The sequence below is a fragment of the Mirounga leonina genome, unplaced genomic scaffold, assembly GCF_011800145.1.
Source record: "Mirounga leonina isolate KUSES-001 unplaced genomic scaffold, KU_Mleo_1.0 Mir_115, whole genome shotgun sequence".
NCBI classification, from domain to species: domain Eukaryota; kingdom Metazoa; phylum Chordata; class Mammalia; order Carnivora; family Phocidae; genus Mirounga; species Mirounga leonina.
The window spans coordinates 29,936,017-29,958,090 of NW_023270268.1; the positions used below are offsets into that span (position 1 = coordinate 29,936,017).

The 22,074-nt window shown below is 37.3% G+C and overlaps 1 protein-coding gene across 4 annotated transcripts in view; it reads right to left on the reverse strand.

The window, feature by feature from the left end:
- The window catches only part of TOPBP1 (DNA topoisomerase II binding protein 1), a 77,305-nt gene that overhangs the window by 13,518 nt on the left and 41,713 nt on the right, over positions 1-22,074 (reverse strand). For 3 of the 4 annotated variants that reach the window (XM_034994916.1, XM_034994917.1, XM_034994919.1), the window contains 9 exons: positions 14,493-14,666; positions 14,293-14,402; positions 9,192-9,315; positions 8,471-8,617; positions 8,250-8,352; positions 6,117-6,309; positions 4,311-4,531; positions 3,320-3,486; positions 2,975-3,086 (listed from right to left, as the gene is read on the reverse strand). In XM_034994916.1, coding sequence (XP_034850807.1) covers positions 2,975-3,086; positions 3,320-3,486; positions 4,311-4,531; positions 6,117-6,309; positions 8,250-8,352; positions 8,471-8,617; positions 9,192-9,315; positions 14,293-14,402; positions 14,493-14,666 — 1,351 coding nt within the window. The remainder of the gene's footprint in view (positions 1-2,974; positions 3,087-3,319; positions 3,487-4,310; positions 4,532-6,116; positions 6,310-8,249; positions 8,353-8,470; positions 8,618-9,191; positions 9,316-14,292; positions 14,403-14,492; positions 14,667-22,074) is intronic. The other variant, XM_034994918.1, reaches the window with a different exon arrangement.

Here is a 22,074-nt window from a genome sequence, read left to right on the forward strand (position 1 = left end):
AGGCAGAGGGAGAGGGAGAAGCAGGCTCCCCGCAGAGCAGGGAGCCCAATGCAGGGCTTGATCGCAGGACCCTGGGATCATGACCTGAGCCGAAGTCAGCCACTTAACCCCTATAACATTTTTATTTTATTTTTATTAAATATTTTATTTATTTGTCAGAGATAGAGACAGAGAGCACAAGCAGCAGGGGCAGCAGAGGGAGAAGCAGACTCCCCGCTGAGCAGGGAGCCCGATGCAGGACTCGACCCCAGGCCTCTGGGATCATGATCTAAGCCGAAGGCAGGTGCCCAACCAACTGAGCCACCCAGGCATCCCCTCATAATATTTTTAATGAAAATTTAAAATAGAAAGAAAAATAGTAAAATGAAATCCTATATACTGATTCTTAAATTATCAAAATTTTGCCATCCTTATTTCAGTCTACCCCTTTTGGGCTTAACTATTTTAAAGTAAGTTCCAGGGCACCTGGGTGGCTCGGTTGTTGGGTGTCTGCCTTCGGCTCAAGTCATGATCTCAAGGTCCTGGGATCGAGCCCCGTATCAGGCTCTCTGCTCGGCAGGAAGCCTGCTTCTCCCTCTCCTACTCCCCCTGCTTGTGTTCCTTCTCTCACTGTCTCTCTCTCTTTTAAGATAAAATCTTAAAAAAAAAAATAAAGTTCCAGACATCCTGTTACTCTACCCCTATCCATTCAGTATGCATCTCTAAAATACATGGTAATTTTTTTATACAGCCCTAATGCTATTATCAGATCTAATATAATTAACAAAAATTCTTTGCTATTTCAATACTAAATTCCTATGCAAACTCTCCTGTTTGTCTGCACTTGGTTTTTTACAATTAAAATATAAAAACAGAATGTAAATAGAGGCCATATACTACTGTTGGTATATTTCTTAAGTCTCAACTACTTTTGCAATTTCCAAGCATTGAATATGGGTAATCAAGGACATGGAGTCAAAAAGGGGCTCCTATAGACTAAAAGCAGAAGAAAATTTTTTGAGTGGAAATAAGGTCAGCAGCCCAACAACACAGAAGCTTGGAAGGAAAACACACATGCTAGGGAAACAGAGATGAAGCAGCAGGTGGAAGCTGAACCCTCTTCTCAGATACAGCGGTACGATGCCTGACTTTGAGGAAAGAAGGCATAAATTTATGTAAAGCATGGCTTTATTGATTGATTTTTGATTTATACTTCAGAAGTTAACTTGATTATGGGTTAGAAAGAGTTGTATTCAAGACTTTGTAAGAATTCAATGAAACATATGAACTCTACTCATGCTTTACAGATGACTAGGAGAGGCAACTGTTTGAGCACATAGTATACACAGAGTAATATCAAGTAATACACAAGTAATATCAATATCTGACTGCTGGAAGTGCTCCAGATTATTAACTCATTTAATCCTCACAACTCTATGAAGGCAGATCACTATTATTATCTGCAATCTACCCATGATGACACAAGTACACAGTAACTCACCCAGGATCAGAGCGACAAAAGAACAAGAAGGTGAAAATTCCCTATTATACTGGGATCGAATTCTATTTAACAGATTTATTCTGTAATCCAGACAACATAATAGACTATTTATGTGAATCAGTTGGCCACAGTTGCTTCATTTATAAAATGAAGGATCTCTTTGCATTCTACTATCAAAACCTTTCTACTCAGACTCCGTTCCAGCACAATCTGTCCTCATCTGCCTCTCTTCGCTGTCTTCTTCTAGACAATTCTCTGCTAGTTGATACTACTCTTGTCCAGAGTTTACAGAGATGGAACAAAATATAGGAGACAGACACATGAAGCAGCTTCTTCTGTTCTGAAAGCTCTAAGTAAAGTTGAACGATTTTGATTTGTAACTCTATCTAATTTATTGGGTGACCAGGAAACAGTGTTCCACATTGAGTTCAGTTTCCAAGAAACATAGCTTCTCAACTGTATGACTGTATTTGACACAAATCTTTAAGAAAAAAAAAATCATAGTTTTCCACATTCTTAAAAGGACAGCACTAAGTTACATTTAACCTTTTCTTGACTCAGGGCCGTCATTAAAAACAACCGTTATTTAAGGTTTCCTCTATATGAAGCTGTCAGACTGAGTTCTCTTCCTATACTTTCCATCTATAGAGCTACTTTGTCCAATACAGTAGCCACTAGCCACACGTGGCTATCAGACACCTGAAACACAGCCAGACCAAATTGAGATGTGCTAGAAGTGCAAAATATACCTGAGATTTCAAAAACTTAGTAAGGAAAAAAAAAAGGGTAAAATCTCATTTTTTATATTAATTACATGTTGAATATAATATTTTGTGTATAGGTTAAATAAAATCTATGTTTTATTAATTTCACTCGATTTTTTTTTTCCTTTTTAAAATGTGGCTACTACTAAGTTTAAAATTAAACATGTGGCTTTCGCTATCTTTCTATTGGACAGTACTGCTTAGAGCACCAGGTTACCTGTCTAGTATGCTGCTTCCAGAATGATGTCAGGTGGAGAGTCTGATAATAATGGAATAAGAATGTTACATAAGAAGGAGCTCCTCTCTGGGTATTACTGTGCCTTCAACTTCACAAAAATGCAGTTTTATTTTAAGTCTATAATTTCAGTGAGTTCATCAGTGAACAAAAGCCCAAGGCAGCACAAGAGATTCTTAAATCATTTTAATGGTTGGTTTCAATTTAAATCTTTAAATGTTTAAATCCTATGACCCAGTGACTTTAGATTTAGACCTATATAAAGTCAAAGTTCTAATGCTGAGGCAATACATACTGCCTAAGACAAGTTACCCATCTTTTAAGTAGGCTTCACACCCAAACTCATGAACCCAAGATCAAGAATTGCATGTTCTACCACCTGAGCCAGCCAGGTGCCCCACCCATCTTCTTTCTCTCAATTTGTACATCTTACAAATGATATCAACTACACTGACTTCCAAGGAAGGTTACATTTTTAACTTAAAATATTTGTACCTAGTTTTTCAATCAGATGACAATAATCAATACGTTCTTGAGGATTCAGAGATGACAACTGAAATATATACTGTTTTTTTAAGTCTTCATGTGTTTCCTCTATTGTTATGATCTGAAATGGAAGAGTTTTATTTTAGAAAAAATTAACAGTAAAAAGGGTATCAATCAGGTAAATGGTTTTAAGTGACATTTTTAGTCTTTTGACTTATCAAATACAGAAATAATAGCATGCAAAGAAATGCAGTTTCAACATTTGTGAACTCTTGGTAGTGGTATCAGCATATTCTTAATGCAGCGTAACAGTAATATCAAAAACGTGTATCATCACACTAAGGATAAACTAACCTTTTCTCTAGGGTGTGGAGCCACTGGTGGGTTGGCTAGGGGGAAGGCAATACTGGGGGCTTGAGGTGTAGGGATCAGGTGGCTGTCTTTTACCGGTGTTTCCAGTTCTTCAGAGATCGGGTGTTTTGGGGCTTCAGTCACACACATGTTTTCGGGATTACAGACAGCTGAGGGCAATAAAATGCTGCAGTGTTATGTTATCCAAATACGACTAAGAAAAAATTCAGGCAAATATTCTCATCTGTCTTAACCAAGATGAAATTAAACACAAATTCTGCAATGTAAAAAGTACATGCAAAAGAGACAGCCTATTTCTAGAGCTTATAAATAAATGCAATTGATTAGCTTTTTAAAAAGGCAAATGGTGTTATCTGTGGGCTTCTCCCAATTTTTCTTTATATACCAAGCTTTCATCAGTAAAACGTAACCTAAATTTGTAAAATGAAAGCAATGTTACACTTGGAGAAAATCTACCTAGTGCAGAAACATAATCATGTGATATGAGAAAATGGGGGAAAAAGATGACCAAAGATGAAAGACAGGAATCATTCTGTCTTCAAGGTAAAGCCCAAGGGGAAAAAACCAGGAGAATTCAGAAAGGAACACATACAAATCCAAAGAACAAATGTAGGTACCTACTGGGTGGAATTTAGAAGACTTAGATGAAAACTAGATGACTAGGAAGAAAACAAACATTAATGATACAAATGTACAAAGGAGGAGAATGACAGGAAGAGTAATAGTGAAAACTAAGTCTGGAAAAAACTGCCCAAGCCTCCATTTCCAAATTTAAGAATCCAAATATATTTTTCAATTTTACTGATAAGTTACCTCAATTTTAATTTTTTCTCTTTCATTTAGACCAAAATCAGAAATATCTAGTAAGTTTTTTGTTTGCATGTGTAATTCAGAGAACCGCAATGTGCTTATCTATTTTTAAGAAGTCAACATGTACTTAATGCAAACAAATGAATAGATTTCTTCTCATTACCCTGTTTAGCAATTTCTGAATCATGTAAAGGCTCCTGGGAAGGAGAATCCTCCAATTTTTTAATGTCAACCTGAAGCTCAGAATACTGTGTGGGACAACTAGGCCACTGCAGATTGCTGGCAAGCCTTGCTCTCTCCTCCCTGGCTGTCGGGTCATCCCAAATGATCTGTTCATTCTGGGAGGGCTCTGTGTTGACATCAGGTACTATTTGACGCGACTGCCTAAGGAATAAAAGTGACAATTTTAATAAACGGATAACTATAACAAAACCTACACTCATAAATTCCGTAAGTTAGATTGCAATTTTGAGGCTCACCTTTATATGCCCACCATCTAGCAAAGAGAAAGCTACCTCAAAATATTGAGTAAATGCACTTTGGGACATTTTTTTCTTTTTAAAGTATTTCTTCCAGAAACTTACAAAATATTTTAGTTAGAAAAGAAAACATCTATTTTGATTAAATGTCCATTTATTTAAAACTTCAAAAGGGAAAGTTTACTGTCAAGAAATTATTTTAAAATTCTAAAATGATTGCTATATTTAAAAATGGAATTTCTCTTAATTATACAGGCTTAGGGAAGCATGGTAAAGTTTAGAAAACTTTGCTTACGAGTACTTGTATTTTTATCACTTGAAATAATAAGAACTATAATTAGTACTATAAAAGGGTACTATAAAAGCTGCCTTAAAAGAAGGTCCCTTTGGCTCTTGGTAACCAAACCTCCCAGAGTCTAAGATAGACCAGCCATATACTGAACTAGAGTGAAGTGTGTTTTATGTCATAATTTTAACAATTCCACTAGAGTAAATATAATTCCAACTATTTTCCTTCTATGTATGTATATATATATATATATATATGTGGAATCTTAACAAATATATTTTACCAAAGCTCATGGTACCCCCAGAGTTCATTTGCCTCAAATACAAGGAAGACAGCCTTTTATTCTGAGTTTATTTATCTACTCTGACTTGGCACAAGATTTAGGCTCTCTATAATGACAACACATGATCTGAAGTATATTAAACAAAAAGCCACTTTCACTCAGCATGCAGATATAGAATTGGCCTCATGAAATATATAGGTAGCTTAAGACAGATGCATAGTTCTATCAATCAATTCAAGATACAAGTCCCCTAACACTCGTCATACAATTGGAGATTCTTATATCAGGAAAAAGATGAAGTTATACTACTGAACTTCAATCATATCACACTGAGATCTGTAATCACCTTTCCTAGAAGATAAATTTGTAAAGAGAATACAAAATACATGTAGTTTTAATAAGAAATAACTAATTTAGAACTAATATTTACACTAACATGACAAAACAGAGAGAATTACCCATTGAATCCATTTCAAATGAGGCAAACTGGATCTTAAAATCATTTTCTTCTCAGGGGAGGTTACAAAAAATATTAATCACACCACAATGTCAAAGCAGTTGCTTGGTATGGAATAAAGCTTTGTCTGCTTCCTACCCCAAAGTAAGAATTCTAGAACTGCTTGGAACAAGGGACGGAAGGAGAAAAAGCCAGGGAGGAAGGAAAAGCTAGCCAGTAAAAGGCCACATAACCAGTATATAATATATATAGTTTGGGCTAAATAAAGCCCAGTAGTATAACCCTTTTCCTGGTCCTGATATTCTAATCTTTTTCTTTACTGATTGCCACACCCCCACCCCAGAAAAGGTGCAAAATTAGGCTTAACTCGTGGAACTGAGCCAGCAGGAAGCTAAAGAATGAGGTACCCTTCTCTCAAGTCACCGAGTCACTCCTTTCTGCCATCAGTGACGGGTACATACCTCAGTGCCTCCAGGACTCTACTTCGCCCACTGCGGGCAGAGCGAGTGCTATCAGGGGTTGAAGAAGCACTGTTACAACCACTTCTTGAAAGGGAAGCCCTCTGTCCTTGGGGTTTCACTATTGATGTTGCAGACATTATTTCCTGCAGCTGCTTTTGAAAGTTTTCTCTCATCTCCAAGGTCTGTGTCAGAGCTTGAAAACACACAAAAATACACCAATTAAGTTTCTCTTTTTTATCGCATCTCATTCACATTAACTGTTTTGTCTAGATCTGGCTGAACACAAATTTATTAACTTGACATTTACTGAATACTTACAACAGGCTATAGTAATGTACTAAGACTAGGAATACTCAGAACATAAAGGCAGTCCTTACCAGGACAACTGTGTATGAAAAAAATCAAGAAGCTCTACTAAGACACACTGCTAAGACCTGGTGATTATCCCTTTTGTAGAGCCCCCTGACTGCTTCTGACCCTCTCCTGTGTTATGTACCACACTCTGAGGTACATTACAGAAATTAACATATGTGATTTTCCCCTTTGGTCCTTGAAAACAGACCACAATATATTTATTTTTGGTTTCCTTGTAGATTAAACGCAATGGTACTAAATAAACATTTTTGGAATGAACTGAGTGGGACTAACTAAATAGGTAAGTCATAAGGAAAGCTCCAGTAAGTAGGGTAAAATGAGTAAGGAAAATAGAAAATATTAATCCATTAAAAATAGGACATATATAGATACAAATTTATTCACTGCAGCACTCTTTGTAATAGCAAGAAATCAGAAATAACCTGGATGCCCATAAAAGGGACTGACTAAATGGCCATTCATCCAGTTGTGAAAAGAAGATTCAAAATGAAGCACCGCTAAGAGAGTCACTCAAAACAGTCAAAGGACGCTGAGAAAGTAGGGCCTACGCACAGTCTCCTGTTTCAATTCCCAGAACACCATGAACTGTTAACTACTGTCAACTGTGACTTGTCAATTGCCAACTCCAGCACCTCCTAGAACATATCCTTCTATTTTGGACTGAAAAAGAGATACGACCTGTTAGCCAAATAATAATCTTGTATCAGTTTAAACTCTGACAGCATTAGGGGCACCTGGGTAGCTCAGCTGGTTAAGTGTCTGCCTTCAGCGCAGGTCATGATCCCAGGGTCCTGGGATGGAGCCCCACATCTGGCTCCCTACTCAGTGGGGAGCCTGCTTCTCCCTCGCCCTCTGCCCTTCCTCTGGCTTGTGCTCTCTCTCAAATAAATAAAATGTTTAAAAAAAAAAAAACTCTGACAACACCAATCATATTTCTTTCAAAACAAGTTATATAACCTTGTGGGGTTTTTGCCTATATAAGCCTGTAATCCCTGCTTGCAATAAGGAGTTTCAGTGGACTATATCACCCGCAATCCTGAAAACCCCAAATAATAGCTTTTGGTTGCTTTACAGCCTCTTCTTCTTGGTCAACACAATGAATACTATACAGTCGGAAAAGAAAAAAAAAAAAGAAAAAGAAAAAGACCAAAGAAGCTCATGTACCAATATGAAACACGGTACAAGTTGAACTATTAAGCAAAAAGATAAAGATCAAATTATAAAACAGCATATATAGTATGTCCACCCTTTATACATTTTTTTAAAAGTACAGAAGAGGAGAATATATGTATTTATGATTGATTGTGTATGCATAAAGCTCTAGGACACCTAAGAAACTAAAAACATTAGAAGAGTGGGAGAAACTCTTCATGCATCCTTCCATACCTTTAAACCATGTGCATATGTCAAAATATATTATACATATACTAAAGCTTTTTGAAAGTTACTGGAATGAACTGAACCAAAGAACAAATTTTTACAAAACCATCAATTCCACCTACCTTTCACAAAATAGGGCTGTATCACACTACCTCTGTAAAATACCTAGTTCCACAGATTTCACAAGTTTCACACTTATAAATCACTAAAGCTTTGCATATTATTACTTAATGACTGGCATGGAACTTCAATTCAATCCTCAAATATATGCTTTATAGCGACACAGAAAACAACTTTGTCTTTCCGAGCAAAGGAAGCATTCTGTATGAAAGATATATGTTTGTAAACAAAATTTTTTTGTAATTTAAAATATTTTACCTCCTTTAGAGTCATTCCTTCCATCTCCATTTGATTTTGCTGATTCTTTGTTACTGGTGGTTATACTGTCTATATCGTTTTCTTCTATAGGCAAATGATTTGGCTATTCAAGGAAAAAAGTTACAATTTCTTAAACCAAGTCACTGCATAAAGTTTCACAGCACTGTATGATTATACATTCAGCTTAAGGAGGAGGTAAATGTGTTATCCATATTATCTACCTCATCATCCTTTGTTGTTGAATCCGCTGAGAGTAGTCGACTATTAGAGAGTCTGCCATCTTGCACTGTACTGATATCCAAGCTCATTTTGGGATTGTAAGTATGTGGATAAAGAGATTCAGGAAGATGTTTATACTCTTGCGCACACTGCAATATAATGGCATGCTTTAAAACAGGACTGAAAAACATCTTAGTGAATAAATTACGTTAAGTAGAATAAGGACAACCAATAGGTTATGTCCTAAGACAGCAGAAGTTTACAGAATTAAAATTTTGAAAAGTAGGTGACACTGAAACATACCATCATACAAATGACAAAATTGTCCTCACTAATTTTAATGTCATGTACACTGAAGAATAAGATCTAATTCATTCCTATGCTTTTGCCAAGGTATCATTCATACTCCTGGGAATACCCAGAAAGAAAACAGTTCTGAACTGCATTGCCATGCTAAATTAATTCTCCTTAAATTACTATAATATTATCTTTCACATCATCTTTAATTAGGGAAAAGAATCAGAGAAATTGGAAAGAGTACCCATTAAAGACTTAAGTATTTAGGGACTGATCTTAAGTTTTTAATGCTAAAGAAATGAAATGTGCACTGTTAACTAAGGTTATCAAACTTGTTTACGTACATGGAAACTGGTTTGTGTCCTGAAACAACGTTTGTATACATTCTCATTTAACAGAGAGGGAAGGAAAAAAAGTATTGCTTACTTCTAAAAGCCAGTGTTCTGAAACAATGTGTACTCCTCTTTCTTTTACAGATTTATACTCTCGGTTAGTGTCATTTGGTCGGCCTTGATAAATGAAATGAGTCACCGTTTCATCAAAACTCCATCTGAAACAACCAAATTTTAAAAAACAAATAACTAAGAGAAATATCTGAGTTTAAGATGATCATTACTCTCTACGAACAGAATATATTCACTTTCACCCAACTTTCACTATCTAGAGTAATCATGGACATTAAATGACAGGCTCCATTTTTTTTTTGGTCAAATTTTACATATATCTCTCTAGGTATGTAAGTTCAGAGAGAGATCTGGAGGGTAATCTTTAAAAAATATTACTTGCTTCTTTATACTTTTTTGAATTGTTTAAATTTTCTTTTTTTACAATGAGTATCACTTTATAGTAACAATAAAGGTATTTTAAAAATCAATCAAATAGGCAAAGCACCATGAGAGACGATGGACTCTGAAAAACAAACTGAGAGTTCTAGAGGGGAGGGCGGTGGGAGGATGGGTTACCTGGTGATGGGTATTGAGGAGGGCACATTCTGTATGGAGCACTGGGTGTTATGCACAAACAATGAATCATGGAACACTACATCTAAAACTAATGATGTAATGTATGGGGATTAACATTAAGAATAAAAAAAAAATCAATCAAATGGGCAAAGCCTCCAATCTGTCCTCCAGTTATTGGCAGTTACTAGTCATTGTACATTTGCTCTGTGTGCCATAATAAACTATGTACTTTACACAACATCTCACCTATTCCTCTCAACAATCCTAACACACTGATATTATTATATCTACTTTAGGAAACTGAAGGTTAAGTAACATGTTTAAGGATATTCAGTAAGTGGTAGAGCCAGTTTTGACTTCAAAACCCATACTCTTAATGAGTACATTAGCCTACAATCTCTTGATTCTTCCCATGGAATAGTTTCTTGACCTAGGAAAATAATTTAAAAATTGTAAAATATATACTATCCTTCTTAAAATCAAGTAAAAACCAAAGAGAAAGTAAAAATTTTATTTCTGAATATAATCACCAAAATAAATAGGTTTCTCATTATGGACGCTTAACATACTTTCCATTTCCTAAATAAGAAATAACTCTACTTTCTAAATAGCCAAGTTAAACAAATTAAGAAGGCCTATCTCCCTCTAAGTTATATTATAAACACCTCTATTTCCTACTCTATTGTCTGTGTTTCCTTCAAAATAATAGTAAAGAACACCTTGCCTAATTTGTTAGTCTAATAGTTGTTTCTACTTCTGCTGTTAGGGAAAACAATAGAAACTTAAATAAATTATAATTAAAAAAATAAGAGGAACATTTCTGCCTGATTCATCTTGCTCATGCCTCACTGCAGTAATATGGAAAATGTGAGTTTCAGTCCTCTGAGACCCTTTAATGACAGACTGTCAATGATCCTCAAAGGTTTAGATCAGGAATTAGCAAATTTTTTCTTACAAGGCCAGATAATAAATTTTTTAGGCTTTGCAGGGCAAAAAGTTGTAAATGTAAAAAGTTAAAACTACTCAACTCTTCCCTTGCATGAAAGCAGCCATAGATAATATGTGAACAGGCATGGCTGTGTTCCAATAAAACCTCACTTACAAAAACAGATGGCTGATTCTCTGGCCTAGATCAGTGCTTTCAGCAAAATTGTTACTTTACAAGCTATTTTGTAAATTTGTGGGAGTGATTTTGGTTGTTATAATAATGTGTTTATATGATGAGCATTTAGTAAGGTGAAGGGATGCTAGAAATTCTGAGGAAGAGTTATACATACAATTATCCCATATCTTGCATGATTTTCTAATGTCCTGACACAAATTCAGAGGTTAAAAAAAAGTTTGTTTATAATTAGATGAGTCTGAGGCCTGTTTTACTTATAAACACAAGTGAGGATTTTTTTTTCCAGTTTAAATATACACTAATGTATCAAACATCCAACTACTAAGCAACTGATGGAAGACTATACTTTGCTTAATTTGTAACTTTGCCAGATTATGAACAACTCTTGGTAAAGTCCTGTTACTGACAGAAATGCTGCTCCTGGTATCTGAGTCCCTATATCTGTTTCAGCCTTGTGGCTGCAGCATTTTAGGTGATTTTACATATGTATGTAAACATATGAATAAATACTCTGTTTTCTTCCAGTGTCATCAGGCACAGGCATTTACATACTAAAATTCTATGATTATGTGCCTTCTGATGACTTTCATTTTTTAAAATTATAAAAGTAGTTAAGTTATGGGGCGCCTAGGTGGCTCAGTTGGTTAAGTGTCCGACTCCTGATCTCAGCTCAGGTCTTAATCTCAGAGTAATGAGTTCAAGCCATGTACTGGGCTCCACATTGGGCGTGGCACCTAATTAAAAAAAAAAGGTAGTTGTTATATTTGTGAAATCCTTTTAGAAGAGGTAATGCTATGACATGCTGAAGAGATCTGGCCTAGATGTTTAACCGTAGGAAGTGGGAGGCAGTATCAGATATCTCTTCAGGATGTTCAGGTTCTAGCTTATGGATGGGAATAAGTGGGACAGTTTCATTTGAGAACAGATTACCCTATGAACATATAAATATTGTAACCTCTACATATTAGAGACTTCACCAAGTCTGAGAAATCCCTTTCAGAAATATTTTGCTTTAAAAAAGATTTTATTTATTTATTTGAGAGAGAGAGCACATGAGAGGGGGGAAGGTCGGGAGGGTCAGAGGGAGAAGCAGACTCCCTGCCGAGCAGGGAGCCCGATGCAGGACTCGATCCAGGGACTCCAGGATCATGACTTGAGCCGAAGGCAGTAGCTTAACCAACTGAGCCACCCAGGCGCCCCAGAAATAGACTTTTTTAAAAGATTTATTTATTTAGAGAGTGAGTAAGCGTGTGCACGAGTTGGGGGTGGGGATGGAGGGACAGAGGGAGGGAGAGGGAGATAAAGTCTTAAGCAGACTCCTTGCTGAGTGCAGAGCCCGACGTAGGGCTCAATCTCATGACCCTGATATCACAATCTGAGCCAAAACCAAGAGATGGACACTTAACTGACTGCACCACCCAGGCGCCCCAAGGAATAGATTTAAGCAAACTTTTAATCAGTTAAATCTTATTTAGGAATTTCAGCAACAGAATCTATTTTTCACACTGAGAGGACTGGCATTTTAAGTCTTATTAAAATTCAAGTTCTATAGGTTCTTTTTATGTCTTACATCAAGTCCACATGCAAAGAGAATATACAATAAAGCACTCAACTTTGACAAATATATACACCCTCACAGGACTCTTGTGAGAATGAAATGAGATAAAGCTTGGCTCTTACTAAGAGCTCAGCAACTGGTAAAAGGTAATATAAATATAATAATATGTAATCATATAGTAGATATATTAATATACAAAACAGGTAATACAAATATTAGTTCTAACAAGTAAGAAAGCTTTTCTTTTCTACAACAGATACATTAAACACATTAAGATGCTTATAACTAGGGCGCCTGGGTGGCTCAGTTGGTTAAGCGACTGCCTTCGGCTCAGGTCATGATCCTGGAGTCCCTGGATCGAGTCCCGCATCGGGCTCCCTGCTTGGCAGGGAGTCTGCTTCTCCCTCTGACCCTCCCCCCTCTCATGTGCTCTCTCTCATTCTCTCTCTCTCAAATAAATAAATAAAATCTTTAAAAAAAAAAAAAAAGATGCTTATAACTATCTCAGATACATTTTATTTTTTTCTCTTTTTTTATTATGTTTTGTTAATCACCATACATTACATCATTAGTTTTTGATGTAGTATTCCATGATTCATTGTTTGCATATAACACCCACTGCTCCATGCAGAATGTGCCCTCTTTAATACCCATCACCAGGCTAACCCATCCTCCTACCCCCCTCCCCTCTAGAACCCTCAGTTTGTTTTTCAGAGTCCATAGTCTCTCATGGTTCATCTCCCCCTCCAATTCCCGCCCCCCGCTATCTTCTTTTTTTTTTAAACAAATAATGTATTATCTGCTTCAGAGGTACAGATCTGTGATTCAACAGTCTTGCACACTTCACAGTGCTCACCATAGCACATACCCTTCCCAATGTCTATCACCCAGCCACCCCATCCCTCCCATCCCCCACCACTCCAGCAACCCTGTTTGTTTCCTGAGATTAAGAATTCCTTATATCAGTGAGGTCATATGATACATGTCTTTCTCTGATTGACTTATTTCGCTCAGCATACTACCCTCCAGTTCCATTCACGTCGTTGCAAATGGCAAGATTTCATTCTTTTTGATGGATGCATTCAGATACATTTTATTTTTATTCTCCTGATCTAATTTATCAGATAGAAAGCTAACCAAAGTAACACTTAGCAAAGGTGAAGATAAAGCCAAACGTATTTCTCAAACTGTCTGTTACTTATAGAACCAATCATTATGCTATCTACAAATGACTGAATACAAGTGATTAAGAAACCTAGCACCGCCGACAGTGGAGTACGATGGACTCAAGATTGGCTGGCATGGATAAGGCTCTCTCAATCCCTGGCACACATGCCATCTATGCTAGAGGCTGTCTCTAGTGTGGCTGTCAGGTGGAGGGCAGATCTGATAATCTATGCCTCTAAAGTAGGGAAAATGAATAGAAATTAAATCATCCTACAAAAAAGACCATTTGATTCCTGGAGGGCTGCAGCACTGCTCACAGAAGGGCTCTACTCTGAAACTCACTAAGGTACAAATCACACCACATATCTCATGAGTGAATGTGCTATGAATCTTTTATTGAATGTATTAGGCATTCTTCTTGTACTCATAATTCATGGAACCCAAGTTTCTAAGTTTCTAGAATAGTGAGCGGCACAAAATAGGTTCTCAAATATTGGTTGCACATACCCTAAAAAATACACATATCAATGTGAACTGATAATGGGAGTGGGTATTTTTCAAGGATGTAGTAAATGAAAAATCAACTGGAGATACTGCAGACAATATGACATGCTAAAAGGCAAAATAAATGTTCCTTTGTGGATGCTCACAATAGCTTTAGGTTTTTCTATATGTGTAGATAATATCAGTACCAAAACAGAAAGATGTGTCAACTACCTGTAATCTGCTCCTAGAGAGGCTGCAATCCCATTCAGTTCACCCTGCTTCTTACTGAGTTTCTTACTCACACATACCACTACCTTGTGAAGTGGCTTGGGGGCTTCTTCCTGTCCATAGGAAAGAAAAGAAACAGATCAACTATTATTGTTTGAAATATTTTATCTACAACTTGCTTTTAATAAGAGATCTAATTCTACCTTCTCCGATTGGGCACCCTTCAGCTGAGGGCTGGCAGACAGAGCAACAGCATTTCGAGAGCTATTTGCCAAAGCAAGTTTCAAGTTTCTGACAATGACTTCTGAAAGTGGCGTACTCAGTTTCCTTTTCTGCTGGCTAGGACCTCCTGGAGTTTCCAAGGCTGCAAGCGCATCCTATATGTACGTCAGGGGAGAGAGAAAGGGGGAGAAAGAAAAGTAGGAGGAAGAGGATTGAAAAGGACAGAAGGGAAGAAGAGGGGACAGAAGGGAAAAGGAAGGTAAACAGTACAGGGAAAGAGAAAAAGGAGAGGTAAGAGAGAAGAGAGATAATCCTCAAAATTAATTGGATTACAGCTTTAGCCTCCTCCAGTTTTCCTCCAAACAACAAAAAGAATGAAATATTATCTGCATCTGAACATAATAAAGAAAAAAAACTTCATACTGTCCAGCAAATGGGTTGGAAGAGACTAACATGCTTACATTTTCAGCTGTGCTCACCATATTTGGCTGAACCTTAGAGTGGGAGGTGCAGTTAAAATTAAGGACACCAAAGAGCAAAATAAACAAACAATAAACACGGAAGGAAACAAGCAAGGATGGATATAAGCAAGATCTGAACTGTAAGGTGAGTCAGTCGACTGAACTGAGAATTGTGAAAAATCCTCAAAAGGACAAAATACATTCCTGTTCCCAAGCCATCCACAGTTCCTTCATGAGAAGGGATCACTGTTATTCAGGACACTGCTGCTCATTTTCTTTTCCATCTGTATAGTATTCCATGCACACAGCTGACTGTATTTACCACTGCTCAACTGATGAATATTTAGATTAACAATCTTTTGCAAGCATAATGATGCAACCAACAACCTTGTACACACACCATTTTGCACACGTAAGAAAGAGTAAAGGGAAACATTTAAGCAAAACTTATGTAACAATGTTGACATTCTCACGAGCAAAGCATTAGAGTGTTTCCCAACATGTTTGACAGCACAGTGGGTAATGAGATTTTTCTTTTTTGCCCATCTGATAGGTCAAAAAAATTTAACTGTATGCTTTAATTTCCCACCCTTTTATACTAAACGAGATTAAACATCTTTATGCATGTATAATACTTCTATTTTTTTTGTGACAGCTATCTCTTCCTAACTTTTGTCCATTTGTCCATTTTTTCCCCATTGTTTTTTTTTTTTTTTTTAAGGTTTTATTTATTTATTTATTTAGAGAGTGAGAGTGCAGGGGGAGGGGCAGAGGGAGAATCTCAAGCAGAATGAGCACAAGCCAGATGCAGGGCTCGATCCCACAACCCTGACATCATGACCTGGGCTGAAATCCAGAGTCAGATGCTTAATGGACTGAGCCACCCAGCCATCCTGCTTTGTCTTTTTTATTCACTTGCCTGAATATATTTGTATGAGTTTGTATGTATACATATCCATTGAGATATACATGCATTTGTTTCCAATTTGTTGTCAAATTTTTGCCATGGAGAATTTTTAAATACTTTTATTACACATTTATAAAATCTAGGGCTGAATGTGGAGAATTTTTTAATGCTGTCAGATTCATATGAACCTTTTATTTCTTTTGAGGTATATGTTATAGTTAGGAAGGTCTTCCTTGGGGCGCCTGGGTGGCTCAGATGGTTAAGCGTCTGCCTTCGGCTCAGGTCGTGATCCCAGGGTCCTGGGATCGAGCCCCACATCTGGCTCCTGGCTCAGCGGGGAGCCTGCTTCTCCCTCTGCCTGCTTCTCCCCCTGCTTGTGCTCTGTCAAATAAATACATAAAATCTTAAAAAAAAAGAAAGGCCTTCCTAATGCTGGGATTATTGAAAAACAAACTTACTCTTTCATGGCCTGTTCTATAATTTTTATGCCTTCATTTCTTGTATTTAAATATCTAATCCTCTGAAATTTATTCTGATGTAAGGGGTGAGTTTTCTTTGCGTTTTCTCAGATGGTTACCCAGTTGCCTGATTTGAATGCCACCTTTATCATATAATACATTCTCCTATCTATGGGGTGTAATCCTGTGTATTAGTAGGAGTACTCATGTGATGACACACTGCTTCAATTACTGCAACTACATACAACGCTTGAATAACTAGTAGGGCTACTGCCTACCCTCAATTATCCTTTTCAGATTTTTTTTTTAAGATTTTATTTATTTGAGAGAGAGGGAGGGAGAGAGAGAGAGAGAGAGAGAGCTGGGGGAGAGGGAGAGGGAGAAGCAGACTCCCCGCCAAGCAGGAAGCCCAATGCGGGGATCGATCCCAGGACCCTGGGATCATGACCCGAGCCAAAGGCAGATGCTTAACCTACTAAGCCACCCAGCCGTCCCTCTTTTCAGATTTTTAATACTATTTTTGCTTGCATTTCTAATAGGATTTATATTACCTTTACAGATCTTTACAATGTTTAACCTTCTTTGTGAGAATATGGTAAGACTTTCTATTTGCTAAAGTTTTTCAAAGATTTCTGTATAGCATTTAAAAGGATTCTTCAACCAAAAAAGAAATCAACCTCCCATATCACATCTACCTGATTTCTGCGCCTGTGCCATTAACATTGCTTCCTCTCTGGTATTTCCCTCCACTTAAGCACTAGATCCCAACCTCTCTCACAACTCAAGGGATGTGGCTTCAGCAATTCTCCCCTCTTGTCTACATCAACTAGATCTCTACTAGATTGGCCATACTGGCATACAGTTATTTTCTTTTCTTCGTTTTTTTTTTTTTTTTTTTTTTTAAGATTTTATGTATTTATTTGGCAGAGAGAGATCACAAGCAGGGCGAGTGCACTGGGAGAGGGAGAGCAAGGGAGCCTGACGTGGGCCTGATGGCAGGACCACGGGATCATGACCTGAGCCGAAGGCACTGAGCCACCCAGGCTCCCCTACAGTTATTTGTCCTATCTTGAAAATAAAACAACCCTCTTTTGACTCTACTATGCCCTGCAGCAACCACCCCATTTCTTGGTTCCCCTTTACAGGTAAGATTCCTCAAACGCACTGTTTATATTCAATGTCTATAAACTTCTCACATTCCCATATGAATCTATACTGGCTTCCACTTCCACCATGTCATCAAAACCCTTTCTGTTAAGATCACCAGTGACCTCCATAATGCTAAATCCAGTAGTCAATTTTCTGTTCTGACCTTTCTTGACTTTCAGCAGCATCTGACACAATTAACTATTCTTCCTGAAATATTTTCTTATGTGGCCTCTAAGACAATCTCTAGGCTTTCTCTTCCCTCACTGGTGGCTCCTTCTCAGTCTCCCCTGCTGGTTCCTCCTCTAAATGTGAATCCCTCAGAGTATTCCTTGGACATTTTTCTTCTCTTGCTCACTTGGCATCTATTCTCATACGGCTTTAAATATTACCTACAAACTCGAATCCCCAAATTTCTTTCTCTAGCCCAGATCATTACCCAAACTTCAAGTTATGTATGTAACTACCTATTTGACAACAGTACTTGGATATCTAACAGGCATCTCAAACTTTATGTGTCAAAAATACAAACTCTTGATCTGAGGCCCTGATCCCAACCTGTTCCATTCAACTCAGTTGATTGGCAGCTCACTTCTTCTAATCTCTCAGACCAAAAATTTGGAGAAGGATTCAAATTCCAAACATTTAAACACCTGCCATGTACTAGGGAAAACTGATGGAGAACAATCATTATCTAGACATACCCTTGTAAAATTATTAAATTTTAAAGATATTCTAAAGAAAACTCCACATGGCCTTCAGGCAAAAAAGATGAAATTAACTTACAAAAACAACATAGTTAGATTGGCATCAGAATTTTCAAAAACAATATATACAAAGAAAGGCAGCAGTGGATTAGCATTTTCAGGAAACTCAAGAAACAAAAAATGCAAATCAGGAACAATACATCCAAACAATCTGTCAAAGAATCAAGGTCTTGGTAAAGGTTTTGAATGTGCAGAACTCAGGAAATATTGTATACATGTGTCCTTCCCAAGTATTCTAGAGGATGCACTTCATCCTACCAACAGATGACAGGGAAACTTCACAAAGGAATGACAGTGAGCATTTCACATATTTGACTATAGAGTTAAGACTCAACAAGGGTGAGGTCCATGAGTTAAAAATATATATATATTTTATTTTCTGACAAAGTAGATAAATGTAATTAAAAACAGTGGAAGAGAGAAAATGGAGAAACAGAATAAGATTACTGACTGCAACAGAAGCAGCAGGGGTCAAAACATCATTTACAACTGACAAAAGGTTAAGTAAGAAGGGGGTTTAAGGGCACCATAAGAATAAAACTAACAAACCCTTGGGCGGGGCGCCTGGGTGGCTCAGTTGGTTGGGCAACTGCCTTCGGCTCAGGTCATGATCCTGGAGTCCCAGGATCGAGTCCCGCATCGGGCTCCCTGCTCAGCAGGGAGTCTGCTTCTCCCTCTGACCCTCCCCCTCTCATGCTCTCTCTATCTCATTCTCTCTCAAATGAATAAATAAAATCTTTAAAAAAAAAAACCAACCAACCAAACAAACAAAAAACCAAACCCTTGGGCGCCTGGGTGGCTCAGTTGGTTAAGGAACTGCCTTCGGCTCAGGTCATGATCTTGGAGTCCCTGGATCGAGTCCCGCATCAGGCTCCCTGCTCAGCGAGGAGCCTGCTTCTCCCTCTAATCCTCCCCCCTCTCATGTACTCTCTCATTCTCGCTCTCTCAAGTGAATAAATAAATCTTTAAAAAAAAAAAACAACAGGGGTGCCTCGGTGGCTCAGTTGCTTAAGCGACTGCCTTCGGCTCAGGTCATGATCCTGGAGTCCCGGGATCGAGTCCCGCATCGGGATCCCTGCTCGGCGGGGAGTCAGCTTCTCCCTCTGGCCCTCCCCCCTCTCATGCTCTATCTCATTCTCTCTCTCTCAAATAAATAAATAAAATCTTTAAAAAAAATAAAAAAACACAAAAAACTAACAAACCCTTTCCTAAATAAGGAAAAAAACAAAAACAAAAACAGATACCTGAAGAAACACGTAACATACACACATAGATAACATAAAGTAATTACAATATATGACAGAATTGAGACCAAATATAAATCATATTAAATGTGAATGTGCTCAGGTCACCTGGTTGAAAGAAAAAGATTTTTTAAATGGCTCATAAAGCAAAACTCAATTCTATGCTCAATTCTACCTTTAAAATACAGCAATCCCCAAAGGCTAAAATGAAGGAATGCACAGGATTATAAGGCAAATGAAAATCACAAGATAGTACGAATTGAAATCCTGATACCAAGGTAGACTTCAAGCCAAAAAGTATTAAATGAGAAAAAGAACATATTACAAGCTACATTAATAGTTATATCTATGCACTAATTAACATAGCAAACCACACGAGATGCAAGAAACAGAAACACACCATATTAGGAAACTTGAAAACACCACTTAGTATGAGTTCAATGAACAAAAAATAGGAAAGGATATAAAAGATCTAAACAACGTAATCAGTAAGTCATATCGTGTCTGTGTGTGTGTGTATAGCAAAGACTATCCATGTTGGAGAATGTATCTTCTCATAAAATGTTCTCAAAAATCAAGAAGTGTTCTCAAAAACTGATCATATATCAGGGCACAAAGATCAGTAAGTTCTATGAAGTAGAAATATTACAAACAACACTCTAATCACAATGTAATAAAACAAGAAATTAAAAACAAAACAAAGTCTTTCCATCTGGAAAGTAATGAAAATTCTATTTCTGAATAAAGGGTATATGAGCATTCATTCTAATATTTTTATTTTGCAACTTTTTGTAAGTCAGAAATTATTTCCAAGTGACAAGTAAAAAAAAAAACAAACCCAAACCAAAAACCAAAAACCAAAACCCCAACTTATAATTCCTTGTTGGCAAGGATGGGGGACACTGGGTGCTCAACGCATTACTAGTAGGAGTATAAACTGGTACAACCACTTTGATAGTTTGTTAGTCTCTACTAAAGTTGAAATATGACCCAGCAATTTCACTTTTAGGTATATACCAAAAAGAAATGCATGCACACATATTTCAAAAGACATGCACAAGAATGTCTACATGATTTGTAAGAGCAAAAATCTAGTAGCCATCTAAATGCTCATCAACAGTAGACTGGATACGTAAATTGTGGTATACCCATTTAATGGAATATTATGCAGCAATGAAATCAATGAACTAAAGTTACAGGAACAAGGACATAGCTTTCAAACAGAGGCTGAACAAAAATAAGACTCAAGAAGAATATATATTATAATTCCACATTTAAAAGTAAAAAAAAAAACAAGCATAACAAAGCTAGTGTAAGAAGTCAGGAGTGTCACCTCTGGGAGGAAGGAGGAAACAGTGATGAGAGGCATGAGGAAGGCTCTATGGCACTGGCAATGATCTCTTTCTGAATATGTACAGTGGCCTTCCAGCTGTTAACTTTAACATTTAGCAGCACATTTGTTGTACTTTTCTGATGTATGTCAATTAAAAATTAAATAGGAGATTTTTAAAATATGAGGCCTAACGTGTTCAATTTTGTGATTATTTCATGGACCCTTCTGTTTTCAGAGTAAAAAATCCAATGTACCATATTACATCAATTTGAAGAACCACTGATTGTAAGATGGAGTACCATTTTGTATATTACCAAAAAGAAAAAAAAAAGGCCCCCAAAACCAGCCCCCCAAAAAGAAAGGAAAAAAAAAAGAAAAAAGAAAAACCCTCCTAAGTAAACTATGATTCAAAATGATAAAACTTTTAAATGTGTTTTGTGCCTTCACTGAGACTATTTCAGAACCATCAGCTTTCTGCAAGGTATCTAAAGAAGAATGGTGTCAATGACTGGGAATATTTCTATTTTTCTTGCCTACTAGTATCATTTCATCTACTATTCAAAGAGTCTGTGAGCTAAGAGAACTTAGAGGTCATCTAGATATACTCCATGATTTTACAGATGGAGATAATGGAGCCCAAAGAAGTTGACCTGCCTTAAAAGACAGCAAGAAGCGGGGCGCCTGGGTGGCTCAGTTGGTTAAGTGACTGCCTTCGGCTCAGGTCATGATCCTGGAGTCCCGGGATCGAGTCCCGCATCGGGCTCCCTGCTCGGCGGGGAGTCTGCTTCTCCCTCTGACCCTCCCCCCTCTCATGTGCTCTCTCATTCTCTGTCAAATAAATAAAATCTTAAAAAAAAAAAAAAAAAAAAAGACAGCAAGAAGCAAAGCAGAAGCCTGATTCTAGATCTGTTCTCAAACCAGTGATTTTTCTCTATTTCTTAAGGCATAATGATCAGTGTCAATGATAGTACCAAACGTTACTTTTTCGAGCAAAGGTTTTGCTTGGTGAAAACTATCCAAAGTATCAATTTATATTTATTTTCTGAAGATGAACAATCTGTAAATTTTATAAACCTACTCCTAAACACATCAGTAAAAATTATTAGAATGTTGCTTTATGTTTTTTTAAGTAGGCTCCATGTCCAGCATGGAGCCCAACACTGGGCTTGAACTCCAGACCCTGAGATCAAGCCCTGAGCCGAGATCAAGAGTCAGACACTTAACCGACTGAGCCACCCAGGTGCCCA